General features: G+C 41.8%; 1 protein-coding gene across 4 annotated transcripts in view; it reads right to left on the reverse strand.

Moving 5' to 3' along the window:
* LOC137649263 (nucleoprotein TPR-like) overlaps positions 1 to 14,297 on the reverse strand; it is a 133,866-nt gene that overhangs the window by 70,459 nt on the left and 49,110 nt on the right. For all 4 annotated transcript variants that reach the window (XM_068382259.1, XM_068382266.1, XM_068382251.1 and 1 more), the window contains exons 21-22: positions 6,547 to 6,704; positions 1,407 to 1,573 (exon numbers count right to left, since the gene is read on the reverse strand). In XM_068382259.1, coding sequence (XP_068238360.1) covers positions 1,407 to 1,573; positions 6,547 to 6,704 — 325 coding nt within the window. The remainder of the gene's footprint in view (positions 1 to 1,406; positions 1,574 to 6,546; positions 6,705 to 14,297) is intronic.

Genomic DNA, 14,297 nt, shown 5'->3' on the forward strand with positions numbered 1-14,297 from the left:
TCTGTCATTTTTTCCCAAACCTATTGATAATATCAATTATTACTATTTTCTATATGTTTTTTTTTTAAATTTCCAAGTGTTCTATAAATTTTTTCATATTTTAACTAAATTACTGTATTTTACCTGAAACAATTGTATTAACTACATATTTCATTAACTATAGTATATAATATTCTATTAACTACATATATTTAATAACCCTGAGTTTCAGAATGAAATTTACATCACTATATCGTGAATTCCGAAGCAATACACCGATTTATATTGATGAAAGAAACATACACAAAATCATAGCATTTGATTTCTTCAGCTGATATCTCAGTCGCTCTCTCTCTCTCTCTCAAAGCAGCCTAAAAATTCATGGTTTTCAATGTTGATTGGGCTTCATTTAAGCATTATGGCACTTTTCTATTATCAATCTACAGTCTATTTAACAGCAGCAATTACCGATTGTACTTTACTTTAATTTATTGTTAGCTAATGTCAACAGTATTGAGAATACGTTCTCATATAACTAACAGAGTATTGTCAAAATTCACTGTGCTGTACAGTATTATTTGCTGCTAAATTTCAAATTTTGAATAGTGTTTTTTAACATTACGCTGTATTGGACAATTTATAACAAAATTTCCGGTTTTAACTCATGGTCTTCAGCAATTCTTAATACTGTACAGTATTATTTACAGATTTTTAGAGCTAAATTTTACATTTTGACTTTTTTCTTACTAATATGCTTTACTTGATGATTTCTGACTCTAAATTTTTAGTTTTTACTTGTATTCTTTGACAATTTATAGTGGTTAAGAAATTTGGTGTAAAATTTACCATTTTTGTATCATATGAAATGTGGGAATAAGTTAACCCCTTTACCCCCAGGCTATTTGGAAATTTCCAACCCTTAACCCCCAGGGGGTTATTTTTTTCACAGCACATTTTGCAGTATATTTTTTTTAAATTGCTCTAACAGCCTTAATTTTTGTCATAGAGAGGTCAGGTTGGTCTCATTCTCTTGGAAAATACCTGAATTTTCTCAAAAAACTATCAAAAATATGAAAAAAAAAATATTTATAGCATTTTTTTGCAAGGATGTACCGGTACTTCCATGGGGGTAAAGGGATGGCTTTTGTGAAACTTACCAGTACGTCCTTTGGGGGTAAAAGGGTTAACTGTAATTGAAAAACTGAACTAAAGTTGTCAGTTGTGATCATGTTCCAGTTTCGTTCTTGTTTATACAGCTAACGAAGAAATTTAATTCAAGCATAGGTAGAAAATTACTTACAGAGTGGAACCATCAATCTGTACACCAGTGTATGTTGGAAAGGTTAACTGATCTTTACAATAAAAAAAACAAAAACCTAAAAAAGGTATTTGAACAAATGACATAACTCATTAATGCAAAAACTTACTTCTGTAGATGAGAGTTTGGCTTGAATAGCTGCCATTTTATCAGAGAGTTGAGTGAAATTATCCAAAAGCGCTTTGTTTTGCTCTTCCAACTCGTGTGCTCGTAACATTAGGTCTTTGTTTTCACGACGTAGTATGTTTTCCCGCTTCTCAAAACCTAGGCGTGTATCTGAAAGATAAGGGTAAAAGTTCCACATAAATTCTGAGAAGAAAGAAAAATAAAAGTAATCTTTCTAACACAAACAAAAACACAACATAAGGGTTACGTTTAGCATAAAATTTCTTCCTTTGCGTAATGAGACAGAATGATGTATGGCAGCCATCAAAACTTTGTGAAATGAAAAGGACATGCAGAGGTTAGGTATAACCAATGGCAAAGTCTTTTCATATCAATGAAAAATTTCTATACCAATACAAAAATGTTGTGATACTGTTCCCCAACCACCATTGAATCAAACATACATACACACATATACCAAGGCCCTTCCCCCAATTTTGGGGGGTAGCCGACATCAACAAAGAAACAAAAACAAAAAGGGGACATCTACTCTCTACGTTCCTCCCAGCCCCCTGTGGCCGTGGGGGCATAAAAACAAGAATAGCGCCAACGTTATCCCTGCGTGTCGTAAGAGGCGACTAAAAGGGACGGGACGAGGGGGCTAGGAACCTCCTCTCCTGTACCTACATCCTGTGAGACATCGACAAAGAGATGAATTAAACATATTCAATAATATTTTCTTTACCTACTGTACTATAATTCAATCTTTTCAAATTAACAACAGAGCACAGGGGAAGCAGGGGATCTACTGCTTTGGGAGGTTGCCCTTAATTCAAAGGTCATCGGTCTTCTTTGGTTTGCCATCCAAATTATTAACCGACGGGCTGGAATGACGAGTTTCAATAGTCTGAATAGTCAGGGATCTCGCCGACTTTCCCAACCTCAAGGATGAACCAGAGGGAGAACGGTCGCTCTTGGATCTCTTCTTACGCCTGCTCTAAAATCTAGCCCACAGGGAAGACGACCACTCCCTGCACATTACTAGGGGAGTCCGAAGTACAGCGGTGCTCTCTACACGTCAGACTCAAAGGGGTGAGGATCAACCTCAGCCTTGCTCATAAAAAGATACCACAGTGTCAATCAAGACAGCCCTGGACATGTCTGAATTCTACTAAGTTTCCTCACACTCATACTGAAATGAGCAAAAGTAAAATTAGAAAAACTTCAAGGTGGTTGGAGAGCATAGAGAACATGTCTGTGCAGCTCGACAGCCAGAATCAGAATGGAGGCTCTGTGAACTGTCAGACCCGGACCACCACTGGATATTGGGTGACTGTTGCCAAAACCTTGATAATTCTTCATCGGCCATTACTAGATTTTGCTAGAATCTTACCAACTAAAGAACGAATGTTTATATTCATAAAGGAACAAGCCAATCCTTGGACTGGCATGCAAGAGAATAGTCATCTTTCACAATACCCATCCTGCTGCTCTCTTCAGAAGCTGATGTTTTATGTCTCATTTAGGCCAGGGACTTAATTATATATAGTGGGCACAAGAATATAACAGAGCCTCTTTTTGCTTTCTTTCACATGTACAGTAAGTGTTTATAAGTCTTCAGTCTCCAAGAATATAATTTTGTATTGGTTATGACAAGTGTAAGCCACAGCTAATTCTCACATCTCTCACAGCATTACACTGCATGTCACTGTCATATTAACCCTTTTACCCCAAGGCTATTTGGAAATTTCCAACCCTTAACCCCCAAGGGGTTATTTTTTTCCCAGCACATTTTGCAGTATATTTTTTTTAAATTGCTCTAACACCCTTAATTTTTGTCATAGAGAGGTCAGGTTGGTCTCATTCTCTTGGAAAATGCCTGAATTTTCTCAAAAAATTATCAAAAATATGAAGAAAAAAAAATTCATAGCTTTTTTTGCAAGGACGTACCGGTACATCCATGGGGGTAAAGGGATGGCTTTTGTGAAACGTACCAGTACGTCCTTTGGGGGTAAAAGGGTTAAATGATTTATTTGTATAATGTTACCCATGCATCATTTGATGTGCAATGTTACTCAAAAATTTTGATTTAAATATTCATTTGGGCAAAGAGTTACAGGAGGCCTTGTTCTCAAGGCTCAGAGGAATCATGGCTACCTCTACTTCATCTTTACTTATCACAGCATGTATTAGTGACATCATTTAAAAAAGTATTTGTCTTATGACTCGTCATAAATTTCAGAAAGAAAAGTATTTGTCGTATAATTCGTCATAAATTTCAGAAAAAAAAAAGTATTTGTCTTATGACTCATCATAAATTTCAGAAAAAAAGTATTTGTCTAATGACTCATCATAAATTTCAGAAAGAAAAGTATTTGTCTTATGATTCGTCATAAATTTCAGAAAGAAAAGTATTTGTCTTATGACTCTTCATAAATTTCAGAAAGAAAAGTATTTGTCTTATGACTCGTCATAAATTTCAGAAAAAAAAGTATTTGTCTTATGACTCGTCATAAATTTCAGAAAAAAAAGTATTTGTCTTATGACTCGTCATAAATTTCAGAAAAAAAAGTATTTGTCTTATGACTCGTCATAAATTTCAGAAAGAAAAGTATTTGTCTTATGACTCGTCACAAATTTCAGAAAGATAATTATTTGTCTTATGACTCGTCACAAATTTCAGAAAGAAAATTATTTGTCTTATGACTCGTCACAAATTTCAGAAAAAAAGTATTTGTCTTATGACTCGTCATAAATTTCAGAAAAAAAGTATTTGTCTTATGACTCGTCATGAAGTTCAGTTCCTTGCTCCCTTATCCATAACCATTGGTTTTGAGGTACAGAAGATAGACTACCAAATTGATATCCCAGTGGATCCTGGGAATGCAAAAGTAAATTATTTTTCTTCATCTTGATATGTTGAGGCAAATCTTATGATTAACCCTTTTACCCCCAAAGGACGTACTGGTACGTTTCACAAAACTCATCCCTTTACCCCCATGGACGTTCCGGTACGTCCTTGCAAAAACCTGCTATTTAAATTTTTTTTTTTGCATATTTTTGATAATTTTTTGAGAAACTTCAGGCATTTTCCAAGAGAATGAGACCAACCTGACCTCTCTATGACGAAAATTAAAGCTGTTAGAGCAATTTAAAAAAATATACTGCAAAATGTGCTTGAAAAAAAATAACCCCTGGGGGTTAAGGGTTGGAAATTTCCAAATAGCCTGGGGGTAAAAGGGTTAACAAGTTATGAAGAACAATTTTTGCTACAAAAAAAAAAAAAAAAAAAAAAAAAAAAAAAAAAAAAAAAAAAAAAATCAAGAAGGATATAAGATGATATATCTTGGCTAAGTGAGCTTCCTGAATGTAGTTTATTTGTCATTTTTACTCTGTATATCAATGCACTTGCTAATTAACCCTTTTACCCCCAGGTTATTTGGAAATTTCCAACCCTTAACCCCCAAGGGTTATTTTTTTTCAAGCACATTTTGCAGTATATTTTTTCTAAATTGCTCTAACAGCCTTAATTTTGGTCATAGAGAGGTTAGGTTGGTCTCATTCTCTTGGAAAATGCCTTAAGTTTCTCAAAAAATTATCAAAAATAGGAAAAAAAAAATCTAAATAGCAGTTTTTTGCAAGGACGTACCGGTACGTCCATGGGGGTAAAGGGATGAGTTTTGTGAAACGTACCAGTACGTCCTTTGGGGGTAAAAGGGTTAATTTCAATTGATGATTCAATTTACTAAATCTTGAGATGAATTGGGTCATTGAAACCCTATATAAAATTTCAAAAATTATATGAAAACAAATCAATATTATAAAAAAAAACTAATACTTTGATGAGAACAGGGAGAGATTGGGAGAACAATAAGGAAGAATTACGAAAATAAAAATTTATTTCAACCTATGAAAAAAAGAGAAGACAACAAATATGACATGTTTATAGGGATCAGGACTAAGGACTATGTACTGTAATCATTTTACCTTCCTTATCCCAAACCATCAGAGAACCTGCATCAGCTTCCTACAGTGAGTTTGATTGGGACCCCAAGATGAAATTACTTATTATTGTAAATGCAAACCTTCCTTTTTCCTAAAAGTTGAGACTAAGAGGTAAGTATAGATTTAACCCTTTGACCCCCAGGCTATTTGGAAATTTCCAACCCTTAACTCTAAGGGGGTTATTTTTTTCCCAGCACATTTTGCAGTATATTTTTTTTTAAATTGCTCTAACAGCCTTAATTTTTGTCATAGAGAGGTCAGGTTGGTCTCATTCTCTTGGAAAATGCCTGAAGTTTCTCAAAAAATCATCAAAAATATGAAAAAAAAAAAATGTATAGCATTTTTTTGCAAGGACGTACCAGTACGTCCATGGGGGTAAAGGGATGGCTTTTGTGAAACGTACCAGTACGTCCTTTGGGGGTAAAGGGATGGCTTTTGTGAAACGTACCAGTACGTCCTTTGGGGGTAAAGGGATGGCTTTTGTGAAACGTACCAGTACGTCCTTTGGGGGTAAAGGGATGGCTTTTGTGAAACGTACCAGTACGTCCTTTGGGGGTAAAGGGATGGCTTTAGTGAAACGTACCAGTACGTCCTTTGGAGGTAAAGGGATGGCTTTTGTGAAACGTACCGGTACGTCCATGGGGGTAAAGGGATGGCTTTTGTGAAACGTACCGGTACGTCCATGGGGGTAAAGGGATGGCTTTTGCGAAACGTACCAGTACGTCCATGGGGGTAAAGGGGTGGCTTTTGTGAAACGTACCAGTACGTCCTTTGGGGGTAAAAGGGTTAACATATGATATACCTAGGCCCTGCTGCTTCCTCCGATGCCTTAGATGACCGCTGAGGTAGCAGCAGTAGGGGATTCAGCATTATGAAGCTTCATCTGTGGTGGATAATGTGGGAGGGTGGGCTGTGGCACCCTAGCAGTACCAGCTGAACTCGGTTGAGTCCCTTGTTAGGCTGGGAGGAACGTGGAGAGTAGAGGTCCCCTTTTTTGTTTTGTTTCATTTGTTGATGTCGGCTACCCCCCAAAATTGGGGGAAGTGCCTTGGTATATGTATGTATGTATGTATGTATGTATACCTAAAAATTTCCATCAAAATAATACCTCTACTTCTGCCTTCTATTCTAATTCTCACCTCTCACGGCTTCTTCAGCTTTAGTTTTAGCTGCAGTAACTTTCTGCAATTCAGAGTCAAATTCGGCTTGCCGCTTCTTCAACTCTGCCAGTGTCTTCAAATCCGTTCCGTGCAACATGACTTCTCTTTCGTACTTATTCTGTACTTCTGCAGATAGCCTGAAAATATGAAAAAGATATATGGCATCAGAGTCGAACAATGAAAATTCTACCAAGTTTGTCTTTCAAAATTGTGAACAATTTTGGTTTCTTAAATTTTGTCTTACAAAATGGTCAACAATTTTAGTTTCTTAAATTTTGCCTTTCAAAATTGTCAACAATTTTAGTTTCTTAAATTTTGTCTTTCAAAATTGTCAACAATTTTTGTTTCTTAAATTTTGTCTTTCAAAATCATCAACAATTTTAGTTTCTTAAATTTTGTCTTTCAAAATTGTCCACAATTTTAGTTTCTTAAATTTTGTCTTTCAAATTTGTCAACAATTTTAGTTTCTTAAATTTTGTCTTTCAAAATTGTCAACAATTTTAGTTTCTTAAATTTTGTCTTTTAAAATGGTCGACAATTTTAGTTTCTTAAATTTTGTCTTTCAAAATTGTCAATAATTTTAGTTTCTTAAATTTTGTCTTTTAAAATGGTCGACAATTTTAGTTTCTTAAATTTTGTCTTTCAAAATTGTCAATAATTTTAGTTTCTTAAATTTTGTCTTTCAAAATTGTCAACAATTTCAGTTTCTTAAACTTTGTCTTTCAAAATTGTCAACAATTTTAGTTTCTTAAATTTTGTCTTTCAAAATTGTCAACAATTTCAGTTTCTTAAACTTTGTCTTTCAAAATTGTCAACAATTTTAGTTTCTTAAATTTTGTCTTTCAAAATTGTCAACAATTTTAGTTTCTTAAATTTTGTCTTTCAAAAGTGTCAACAATTTTAGTTTCTTAAATTGTGTCTTTCAAAAGTGTCAACAATTTTAGTTTCTTAAATTGTGTCTTTCAAAATTGTCAACAATTTTAGTTTCTTAAATTGTGTCTTTCAAAAGTGTCAACAATTTTAGTTTCTTAAATTGTGTCTTTCAAAAGTGTCAACAATTTTAGTTTCTTGAATTTTGTCTTTCAAAAGTGTCAACAATTTTAGTTTCTTAAATTGTGTCTTTCAAAAGTGTCAACAATTTTAGTTTCTTGAATTTTGTCTTTCAAAAGTGTCAACAATTTTAGTTTCTTAAATTGTGTCTTTCAAAATTGTCAACAATTTTAGTTTCTTGAATTTTGTCTTTCAAAATTGTCAACAATTTTAGTTTCTTAAATTGTGTCTTTCAAAATTGTCAACAATTTTAGTTTCTTGAATTTTGTCTTTCAAAATTGTCAACAATTTTAGTTTCTTAAATTTTGTCTTTCAAAATTGTCAACAATTTTAGTTTCTTGAATTTTGTCTTCCAAAATTGTCAACAATTTTAGTTTCTTAAATTTTGTCTTTCAAAATTGTCAACAATTTTAGTTTCTTGAATTTTGTCTTCCAAAATTGTCAACAATTTTAGTTTCTTAAATTTTGTCTTTCAAAATTGTCAACAATTTTAGTTTCTTAAATTTTGTCTTCCAAAATTGTCAACAATTTTAGTTTCTTAAATTTTGTCTTTCAAAATTGTCAACAATTTTAGTTTCTTAAAGTTTGTCTTTCAAAATTGTCAACAATTTTAGTTTCTTAAAGTTTGTCTTTCAAAATTGTCAACAATTTTAGTTTCTTAAAGTTTGTCTTTCAAAATTGTCAACAATTTCAGTTTCTTAAAGTTTGTCTTTCAAAATTGTCAACAATTTCAGTTTCTTAAAGTTTGTCTTTCAAAATTGTCAACAATTTCAGTTTCTTAAAGTTTGTCTTTCAAAATTGTCAACAATTTCAGTTTCTTAAAGTTTGTCTTTCAAAATTGTCAACAATTTCAGTTTCTTAAAGTTTGTCTTTCAAAATTGTCAACAATTTCAGTTTCTTAAATTTTGTCTTTCAAAATTGTCAACAATTTTAGTTTCTTAAATTTTGTCTTTCAAAATTGTCAACAATTTTAGTTTCTTAAATTACCGAGGACAAATGACAAAGAACAGAGTTAATTTAATTTAAACATTTTGGGATCTACCAAAGACCTAACACTTATGCAGTAAAACATTCACAATTCTGTCTTATTAGCGCAAATTTTCTTCTATTTCCAACTAGAAATATGTATTTTAATGATATATTCAGGTTTAGTTCTCACTTTGAAGAGACAATTTTACAAGCATTAAAAAAAAATCAAATTGTTAAATTGACACCCAAACCTTGGAAGGCCAAGGTTTGGGTGGATGGATGGAGTGAAGGAAGCTCTGGGTGATAGGAGGATGGATGTGAGAGAGGCAAGAGAGCATGCTAGAAATAGGAATGAATGGCGAGCAATTGTGACGCAGTTCCGGTAGGCCCTGCTGCTTCCTCCGATGCCTTAGATGGCCGCGGAGGTAGCAGCAGTAGGGGATTCAGCATTATGAAGCTTCATCTGTGGTGGATAACGGGGGAGGGTGGGCTATGGCACCCTAGCAGTACCAGCTGAACTCGGTTGAGTCCCTTGTTAGGCTGGGAGGAACGTAGAGAGTAGAGGTCCCCTTTTTTTGTTTTTGTTTCATTTGTTGATGTCGGCTACCCCCCAAAATTGGGGGAAGTGCCTTGGTATATGTATGTATGTATGTATCAACATTTATTATTATATCAATTTCTGAGTCATTACTGTTGTATTTATATTTCTTTAGTAATTGTTGAATGTAATTTGAGCATAATTTGAGCTTGTTTGGGGTAAATTTCTTACCCTAGGAACAAATTCATTCTGTTTCTTTCAATTCAAACATGTTCCTCTCGAAGGCCAACGAAGTACTCAGACCCCAAATATCATGGGGTCTCATAATTACCTGCCGTAACCAGAAAGAGACCGTATTCTTGGAGACTGGCTTCTTCACTAGCCCTGAGGAGACGAACAGACTCTTGATCCCAGGCCAAAGCCTGGACGTTCTCTCCAGGTACTTACGCACCGCTCTGACTGGGCACAGTAACAAGTCCCTCGGGTTGTCCGAACGCGGGATCGCTGGCACTGAGAACCCCTCAAACCTAGGGTCCCAGTAAGCTGGGTTCTGAGTCTTGGCTACAAAGTTAGGTAAGAATTTGAAAGTTGCTTCCCGCCAACCCTTCGAGTGCGAGACCTAACATGACAGCCCGTGGAGCTCACGTACTCTCTTCGCCGAAGCAAGGGCTAACAGGAAGATCGTCTTGAGGGTGAGCTCTTTGTCCAGAATATCTTTGAGGGGTTCGAAGGGTGGCTCTGACAGGACTTTCAGCACTCTAGCCACATCCCACTGGGGCACCCTAGAGGCCTGGGGGGAACACTACTGTTCGAAACTCTTGATAAGCAGCATTGAGCTTTGTCTTGACGCTCCTAGATCAATCCCTTTCAGGAGGAAGACTTGGCCCAACGCCGCTGGGACTCCCTTGATGGCTGGAATGGACGTACCCACGTCGTCTCTCAGATAGACCAGGAAGTCGGCTATCTCATGAATGGAGGCCTCCAACGGCCTGATGTTCTTTAAGGCGCACCATTTAGTGAAGGTGGCCCACTTCGCCTGGTATACCGCGACCGAGGACCGTCTTAGGTATCCCGACATCCTTGTTGCGGTCTTCGACGAGTATCCTTCCCTCTTCAGGAGGCGCTCGATAACCTCCACACATGTAGGCGGAGGGACCGAGGGTTTTCGTGAAACCTTTGGAAGTGGGGTTGACGGAGGAGGTCTTCCCTGTCTGGAAGGGGCCAAGGAGGAAGGCGCGCCAGTTCCTTTAGGTCCGCGAACCATTCTCTCTCCGGCCACCAGGGCGCTACCAAAGTCATCCATAGGTTGTTCGCCCGCCTCACTCTGTTGAGAACTTGTCTGAGCATCCCGAAGGGTGTGAAGGCATACACGTTGAGATTGTCCCAAGGGTGTTGAAAGGCGTCCTCGAACGCTGCTGTTGGGTCTGGCACAGGAGAACAAAACATGGGGAGCTGTGCGTTTAGTCTCGTGGCGAAGAGGTCCATCACCGGCGATCCCCACTTCAGGATGACCGTCCGGGCCACTCTCGTGTAAGGACCACTCCGACCCTACTACTTGGCCCATACTGCTGAGGCTGTCGGCTATAACATTCTTCTTTGCTGGAATGAATCTGGCTGTGACTTCGATCTGTTCCTCCGCCGCCCATTCCAAGAATTGCGTCGTGAGACTGCACAGCTCCTTCGACTTCAGTCCTCGTTTTTCCCGTAGGCCACCACCGTGGCGTTGTCGCACATCAGAGCCACGGTGTTTCCCCGGAGTAGATGGACAAATTCTCGGCATGCCCTTTGCACGGCCATCACCTCTAGCACGTTTGTGTGACGGCTCTTCTCCACGAGGGACCATTTCCCTTTTGCTGACTCGTCGAGAACGTGGGCTCCCCAACCCTCCTTTGATGCGTCCGTGAACAGCAGCATCTCCGGAGGATCGATTGCGACGGGCATTCATTAGAGAGCGTTTGTCCTGTCGTGCCACCACTTCAGGACTTCCTTTGTCTCCGGGAATACCGGGACTATTTTGTGTGGGGAGTCCCCCGGGGTCTAGAGCTCCTTCAGGTTCCATTGAACTCCCCTGAGTTTGAGCCTCCCCTGGGGGACCAACTTCTCCAATGACACGAGGTGGCCTACTAATCTCTGCCAGTCCTTGGCTCTCCTGGGCTGGTCCATTAGGAAGGGTCGAAGTATCTGATCCAGATTGTCTAGCCTCTCCGAGGAGGGGAAGGCCCTCACCAACTGGGAGTCTAGAACCATCCCCTGGTGGAGGGTGTCAGCTGTGATTTTTCCAGGTTGATAGTGATACCCAAGTCTCTGCAGAACCGTAGAAGCTTCGCGCCTTGCTCCCTCAGTACTCCCTCTGAGGCTGAAAGCAACAACCAGTCGTCTAGGTACCGAATCAGGCGGATGCCCTGCTCGTGTGCCCAGGCTGAGACTGTTGAGAAGACCCTCGTGAAGACCTGAGGAGCTGTCGACAGCCCGAAGCAGAGGGTTCTGAATTGAAACGCTTGTTTACCCCATTTTACTCTTAGGAACATCCTGCTGGAGGGGTGGACAGGGATCTGAAAGTAGGCGTCCTTGAGATCTACGGACATCATGAAGTCCCCTTCCTTCAAGGCCGCCAACACCGACTTCGGGGTGTCCATCTTGAAGTCGGTCTTGCACACAAACTTGTTGAGGGCTGACAGATCTATGACCGGCCTCCATACCCCTGTCGCTTTCTCCACCAGGAAGAGTCTGCTGTAGAACCCTTTCCTGGGATTCCTGACTGGTTCTAACGCCCCTTTGGCGAGCATGGCCGACACTTCCCCCTGCAATGCTGTTCTTCTCAAGGGGTCCTTGGGTGCCAACCACTCCGCCTGTTGGTCCGGGACTAGAGGGGCGGCTTCGCTAGGAAGGGCAACCTGTACCCATCCTTCAGTACTGCTATGGTCCAGGGATCCGCTCCGTGGTCCCGCCAAGCTTGCCAAGAGTGTTTGAGGCATCCCCCTACCTGAGGCTTCGGCAGGAGTAGGGGGCCTCTCTTCCTATCTCCTCCTAGAGGCGCGGCTGGATCCCCCTCTCCTGGAGTTGGAATAGGCGGGCCTAAAGTTAGACTGAGGGGCTGAACTACCCCTACGGGAGGGCTGCGGGTCTTGGTGCCAAGACACCGACAGGGAGTCCCTCCTCGGTTGGACTGGCGAAACATGGGGCGAGTGAGGGACGTCTGAAGAGGGTCTCCTGTGAGCTGGCCGTCTTGCAGGCGGGGGTCTGGCCTCTCCCGCTTCTTTAAGTTTTCTGACTCTCTCCATGACCACCTCGACCGCCTTCAGGGGGAACACAGACTCGCCCCAAACTGGTTTGTTCCTCAATGCCCTCGCCTCCCGCTCGGGTAATCTCCACACCAGCTTGCTCAGCACTGTCCCCCTCTTCCACAGGACCCAGTTGGCTGCTTGAGAGAGCGACTGGTAGGAAAGAAACTTGAGAGCTTTTCCCCCCGAACTGATCAGTTCCCCTTAGTAAGGACTGATTCTCGGGGACGGAGAGGTCATGAGAGAACTGGAATCCCACCAACATGCAGGCCCACCAGTCCAACCACGAAGACACGTACACCAGGTCTAGGGCCATATCCTCCATCATGGAGGTTTCCCCTGGTGAAAAGCACACCGGAGCAAAGTATGCCCTGTCTTCAGCCGCTCCCTGGTTCAGAATGGCGATCGCTGGCTCGACCGTACGGGGACCTCCGTGACGAACCTCCGGGACATAAAAGCGTTTTTGCGTTTTAAGTCCCGGGAGAAGTTTGTAGGCACCCTGGCTCCTGGGGGCGTCTGCTTGGCTGGCTATGAACCTGTCTATGTGGTCCATATCCAGCTTCACGTCCCTCGCTAGGGGAAGAGCTAGGGAAGGCTTTTGTTGCACTGGGTTGTCTACCAGTCTGCTAAGCCCGGAGAGCCAGGTTTGTTCTGCCAAGGGCTTAGGCTGATCCAGTCTATGGTGGCGCCTAATGAGGGCCAAGACTTTCCTGTAGGTGGAGACGTCGTCCGTAGAGCATTCTCCCCCTTCTACGAGGCCTTCCATTATCTGATCCTCCGCATGGGGAGCATCGTCGATGATGGAGGGATCCGCATGGGGAGGGGGCATCTTCTCCTGCCCAGCCATTGGCGCGTCGACCCGCAGAGCGGGCGGATCCACTGGAAGGGAGTAGCTGTCATGGATCTACTCCCTCCCGCGGAGCTGCGGGCTTCTCCGGACCAGCTGGCTGGCTTTGTCGCTCAGGGAAAGCCGTTGAAGTACCGGAGGCTGGGACAAAGCGGCCAGGCCGAAGGAGCGACTCTCTCCGCTGGGCGGATGGAGCCGGAGCCTTCGCGAACTTATGCTTGTCTACCGAGACCTGGTGCGTCGACTTCCGACGATGATCGGGTCTGCTGGAGGAGCCGTGCCGCGAGGGTGACGAAGGGTGCTCTAGGCAGCCAGCCAGAGGTGCCCGGGGCGGCAGTAGCTTTGAGGAGATGACTCCGGGGGATCGTGACCCGCACCCATTCACTTTTCGACGAACGGCTCCTCTTGTGTTTCTTCCTGGAGGTTCTGGACCGTCTCCTGGCGTGGCGTGAGCGGGACCTCTTCCTGCGGGACCTCTCCCGTCTTCTCCTCGAGTCCCTCGGACCTTCATCTTCCGAGGAGAATGAATCTGACGAGAAGGAGGAGAACGACGACGGGGAGGAAAGAGAACCCGCTGAGTCGTCTGATACGTCTTGAGTTGCTGGGGGATCTTCGTGCCGGTCCGCTAACGAAGAGGGCTGTAGAAAGACGGGCGGGAGCGTTGACGACGGCGCCGGGGGAGACCGAGGAAATTTCTTGTGGGCGAACATCCTCCAGTCTCATGGGCGACCTGAGGGGCGTCCTGGGAGGCTCCCTGGCGACGGGATCCGAATTCGGTGATTCTCCTTCCTTCTCGGCGTCTTCCCCGGTAGCTGAAGCACCTGAAATACACACCCATGATGCCGGGGAAGAGACCGTAGCAGGCTTCCCCCACATCAGATCATCGGCAGAGACGGGCCCTGCGGGCAACAGGACCTCGTCTCCCGAACACACTCCCGCCCCTCCCTCAGGCACCCCACTTGCCTGAACCGACACAACATCCCCACCAACAGACATATCAGACTCTTGGGGAAGGGCAATGGGCCGCTTCCCCGCAACGGACTTA

The sequence above is a fragment of the Palaemon carinicauda genome, chromosome 1 (genome assembly GCF_036898095.1).
Source record: "Palaemon carinicauda isolate YSFRI2023 chromosome 1, ASM3689809v2, whole genome shotgun sequence".
In the NCBI taxonomy this organism is placed as follows: domain Eukaryota; kingdom Metazoa; phylum Arthropoda; class Malacostraca; order Decapoda; family Palaemonidae; genus Palaemon; species Palaemon carinicauda.